General features: G+C 34.5%; 1 protein-coding gene across 1 annotated transcript; it reads left to right on the top strand.

Annotated features, from left to right (window-relative positions):
- The first annotated feature begins 399 nt into the window (after window positions 1-399).
- PAHX (phytanoyl-CoA dioxygenase (PhyH) family protein) lies at window positions 400-4,633 on the top strand. Its single transcript, XM_016342736.3, has 10 exons — window positions 400-536; window positions 723-936; window positions 1,026-1,150; window positions 1,259-1,319; window positions 1,578-1,646; window positions 1,985-2,103; window positions 2,264-2,411; window positions 2,510-2,654; window positions 2,774-2,860; window positions 4,439-4,633. The coding sequence occupies exons 2-10, from the start codon at window positions 882-884 to the stop codon at window positions 4,479-4,481; spliced, it is 852 nt and encodes a 283-aa protein (XP_016198222.1). The 5' UTR covers window positions 400-536; window positions 723-881; the 3' UTR covers window positions 4,482-4,633.
- Window positions 4,634-5,158: the final 525 nt, after the last annotated feature.

The raw sequence follows: 5,158 nt of genomic DNA, 5'->3' as shown, positions 1-5,158 counted from the left end.
CTGTTAATTACTCTGACATGTCTATTTATGAAAGATAGTCATGTAGAAAACAATTTTTGGAATGAAATTTCACTTGTTTTGATAGAATTTATGATAAAAGGTATATGAAAACTCAAAAGATAATAAATGCTTCACTGTGTAAAACTACATTGTTTTCCTACTCATGTGACAATAACGAGACATGCACCACTGTAAATAACAGAATACATGGACAATTCAGTTTTGTTTTGCACTATTTATTGACAGAAAGTCATATATGTGGTCATACATGTCTACCGTTTACTATCTTGGAGAACTTAATTGGTTTTTTTTTTCAAGGACTAATTAGTCCAAAATTAATATTTTTAAAGATCTAATTGTCACTTTACTCTAAATTAAATAAAGTTACTTAAAATTATTGTTAGACTTTGTATAATTAAACAAGTTATAACTCTTTTCTATTTTATTTAGATAGTTCATTTTTGTTTTGTAGTTTGTACATAAGTACATTAAAAAAGGTCTGAAATCCCAAATTAGCCCTCAAGTAAATTATTTTAGTAATGGAAAAGTCTAGGGGACCAGCAATTTTATTGAATTTTGGTCAGTATGTAACCAGCAGAAAAAAGTGAGCTATTAGATGAAATCTCACAACAATCTCACACCATTAAATTATCATTGATGACTATTTGATGGTTACTAATCACAAATGTTACTGGTCCCTAATATTGCTCGTAAGTAATTAGTAGTAGCTAACCTGGGTTGTAGTTTCGTAGCGGATAAGCAGATATATCATATATGATGATCATCTGACCATTTTGTCCTCCTTCATTCCTTCTACCTTCCTAATTCCTAACCCTCCCGGAGAACAATTCCAGTAATCGAAGTTGAATCACCGAATTCCAATGGGAATCGTTGGGAACCTCACTGCAGATCAGCTCCAATCCTTCAATTCTCAAGGTACCCTAAACCCTAACCCCCTTTCTCTTCATAGTTCAAATCCCTAGTCTTCAAACTAAGCTTACACCAATCACCATGTTTTTGCGTAGGTTATATTGTGTTGGAATCCTTTGCCACTGATGACGACATTGATGCCATGGTTCGGAGGATGGACCAATTGGTCAATGACTTTGACCCTTCCTCCACCGCCTCTATTTTCTCCACCAAGAACCAGGTCTAAAGAAAACAAACTTACTTTCATTCTGTTTCTCCTTCTTTTTTGTGTGTTACTTTTTAACTGTAGTATTTACCTCACTCTTGATTGTTTTTATGGATTTCACAGCAAAAGTTGACTGATGATTACTTCTTTGAGAGCGCAGAGAAAATTTCCTTCTTCTTCGAAGGTATTCAAAAATCATTTACTTACACGGGTTTCTTCTAAGATTGTGGAAATGATAAATCCATTCATTTGTTTATTTTCATGAACTGTGTCACTGTAATTCATTCTATTAGATTATTTTCAAGTAGTGTGGATGTTGTTTTTTTATGATGTGACAATCCATGATTGGAAGCTTGTTTTTACAGTAAAAGTGCACTACAAATTAGAATGTCTATTGATAATTGCATGGTTTGGTGATTTCCTCTGTTTTGTGTATTGGCAGAGAAAGCATTTGGGGATGATGGAAAATTAAAGCAACCCAAGCAACTCTCCCTTAATAAAGTAGGCCATGGTGAGCCTTCAATACTCTTGCGCTCTCTGTATATATGTGTGTGTGCGTGCACACCCTCCGGTAGCACTCTTTTAATGATGCCCTTTAGGCTTGTATGTTGAATTAATTTGTTTAGGACAAATTTGTAGAAGGCCATGGTTTTCGTTAATGTGAAAAGACTAAGATTATTCAATTTGGGTTACCCTTTTTAGATGAGACCACATGCTGTTGTACACTGGTGAATGCAAGAAATCTGTCGGTAGCATTGCTAATTCCAAAAATGATTCTGTTCCCTGTGAATCTAACTATCCTCTTTTGGGGGGGTTGGGGCCTGTGGTGTTTGTTATGATTCTGTGCAGCGCTTCACGAGATTGAGCCGGCATTCAAGAAGTTTTCTTCTTCCAACAAAGTTTCTAGTTTGATGTACTCCTTAGGTTACAAGAGGCCAGTAATCATGCAGTCTATGTACATTTTTAAGGTACATTTTCATCTGTCTTTCTGAGGTTCAATTGCTGATCATATGGTTGAAACAACATTTTCTGGTTGTATATAAACATATAAATAAGGAATATTCTAGTGTTGACTATTTTGGTTTCTGGAATTTATGATTACCTGGCATATGAAATTTTAATTGGCAGCAACCAGGTATAGGGGGTGAAGTAGTGCCACACCAGGATAACTCGTTTCTTTATACCGAACCCCAAACATGCACAGGGCTGTGGCTGGCTCTGGAAGATGCAACGGTATTAAATGGTTGCCTGTGGGCAATACCTGGATCTCACAAGAGTAATACTTCCCTCTGTTTGGTATTTGTTCCCTAAACATACATCCATTGCATTGATTTATCAGATCTTGGTCTTTTCTTTGTTCTTTGGCTGCTGTAGAGGGGCTTGTCAGAAGGTTTTTACGGGATGAAGATGGTGTTAAATTTGATCGACCCTCACCATCTTATGATCAAAAGGATTTTGTTCCTATTGAAGTAAAAGCTGGTTCATTGGTTGTCATCCATGGTGATCTTATCCATCAAAGGTTTGTTAAAACGATTCTCTTTGGATGATGTATATCATGAAATATGGAAGGAGAATTGCTGTTGAAGAGGATATGATCCTTATAATTCATCCTTCTCTGCTTTTGTTTACGGATGACAGCTTTGAAAACCAGTCCCAAAAATCAAGGCATGCATACAGCCTGCATGTGGTGGACACTGATGGCTGCCAATGGGCACCGGAAAATTGGTAAGTGTATATCCTAAGAATAATTTTTATATAGCCTCTTTACTCATTCAGGAGCTTGAATGTCATTGAAAGGTTAATTTATTTGCTAATGGCAATGTTCATAAGGTATATATGCTTATTAATAATGCTTCTATAAAAAACATGATTAGGGTAAACCACCAAAAATACCCCCAAAAGATTTAAATGCCCAAAAACACTCTTGTAAGATCAAAACGGCAAAAACACCCTGCAGACTTGAAAACGTGGACAAAAATCAAATACTAGAAATATATTCTCAAAAAGGGTTTTAGCGATTGGATTTTGATGTTCTTTTGCAAGAATGACTAGATAAATGAGATCTTTCATCCTTAAAATTTGATGATCTATGCCAAGTTGATTCTTTTTGTGAATGGTCTAATTTAACAACAAAATGAAAAAAGGTGTCTAAATGTTGAATTTCGCTCTGGTTTCTTTCTGCATATATTTTCTAAGTAGTTACTCAAATGTTTCCACCAAAATTCGAATCAAATGCACAAGTCATTTGTCAAATACAAAAGTCATTTGCCACTTATAAAGAAATGGTTTTTTGGTTAGTTTTGTCACGTTTTTGAATCTATTAGGAGAATTTTGGTCGTTTTGAACTTTCTCATTGCACAAATCTTCCAAGGGTATTTTTGGTAGTTTCCCGCATGGTTATTAATAATGCACACTTCAATTGTGCCTTGAGTACTTAAATACTAACTGCATTCACTTCCTTCCTAAACACATTTGAGGTGTCTAGAATTCTTTGCCTGTCAATGTTGTTTACGTTGTTGCATTATTTTGTTATATTTGTGCTTGTATCATGATTTCTTATTCTTCCTTAATCCCAATGCCTAGGAGTCAAATTTATTTTATTATTTATTTATAAATTCTTTATCATAAAAGGATGTTGGTCTTGACTTCGATACAATTTGTTAGTCCACATGCATTCTCAACCTTCAGCCTCGTATGCTTGATTCATATCAGTTATCCTCTTCTTACAATGTAATCAAAAACTCTGAGCAATTTGGATCAGAAAACAAAAATTGTTGTTTTTGTTGCCATAGATAGTGGATTGCCTTGAGAGAATGCTAATCATATACTATGTTGAGTTCCTGTTGTTAAGTTATAGGAGCAGACTACTTAAGTTAGAAATATGCGTAACCTGCCTGATCCTGAAGTAAATTAAGAAATTTTTACTGACATTTACTAAATGACGTGACGAAGGAAACAAACCATATTTGTTTGTTTGACGAAACACATATAAACCCCTTACAAGTTTCAATGTGTAATCTTGTCCAATTACCACAAACTTAGAACCCTGTAGAAAAAGAAGTTATTTGTAATCAGGTGAGGTGAATTTTGTGAGTAAACTTATCGAATGAGGTCCACCAAAATCCTAGTCAAATAACCTATTGTCTGGAAGGGTAACTTAACCACAGTGAAACGTTTAACCATTTTGAGTTAGTACTTAGTACAGAATTGAAACTAGAGGTGTTTCTGGATTATAGCTTTTCTTTGTTTCTTTTGTTTGCCTTTAAGTGAATTGTGCTAAATAATTTTGCAATCTTTTTTCAGGATCAAACGGAAAGTGGAGCCAGAACCCCTTTATGTAAGCTGATCATTTGTAGAATAGTGTTGAAAAAAAAAAGAGGAAAAAAAAATCCTAAGGTTTCCTTGCTGTTGTCAAATCGGTGTAATAACGACAACACCATTGGGTTGCTATTGAGTAGATTCCTCGGTCTCTGGATAATCAGAATAAACTTTTATGCCTATCTGCTTGATAGATTGCATTCTAGAATTTAAATATGATGCACGGTAATGTGATAAATAGATTGCATTCCTCGTACTTCAAGTTTTTAAGTTAACCTATTTTTCTTTTTTTTAAAAAATCCATATGCATCTGTCCAAAATTTCCTATAGCAAGATTTTACCATCTTTAATTTAATTTTATATTTTTCAATAATAGGTTAACTTTTCCAGGTTGTGTTTTCCTTCTGTTTTTTGGTCTGAGCTTTTGTAGCTTCTAACTAAATCTATTGTATCCAGTTTTCTTCTTATTAGGACTTAGGTGAAATATCATTCCATGGTATTTTCCAAAATACACTTTAGTTATGACCCAAAAGGGAAACCCATATGATGTACGTTGGAAAAAAAACCTCCAAAATGCACCTCTTAAAAGATTAGGGGAGGGTTCTTGAACCACACTCTGTTACTGAAAGTGCTATCTATCTATGATACAAAATCCCTACTCTCACACACTGACTAAAAAAAAGAAAGATTAGGGGTGATTGTGGT

This window comes from Arachis ipaensis, chromosome B4 (genome assembly GCF_059453495.1).
Source record: "Arachis ipaensis isolate K30076 ecotype BB chromosome B4, ASM5945349v1, whole genome shotgun sequence".
Taxonomy (NCBI): domain Eukaryota; kingdom Viridiplantae; phylum Streptophyta; class Magnoliopsida; order Fabales; family Fabaceae; genus Arachis; species Arachis ipaensis.
Note: the sequence above shows the minus strand (reverse complement) of the source record. Positions and strands in the feature narration are given on the sequence as shown.

Coding starts and splice junctions, on each gene's coding strand:
- PAHX (XM_016342736.3), top strand. CDS start 882: ATGGGAATCGTTGGGAACCTCACTGCAGATCAGCTCCAATCCTTCAAT. Junction 1,320..1,577: donor AATTTCCTTCTTCTTCGAAG/GTATTCAAAAAT, acceptor GTGTATTGGCAG/AGAAAGCATTTGGGGATGAT. Junction 2,861..4,438: donor CAATGGGCACCGGAAAATTG/GTAAGTGTATAT, acceptor ATCTTTTTTCAG/GATCAAACGGAAAGTGGAGC.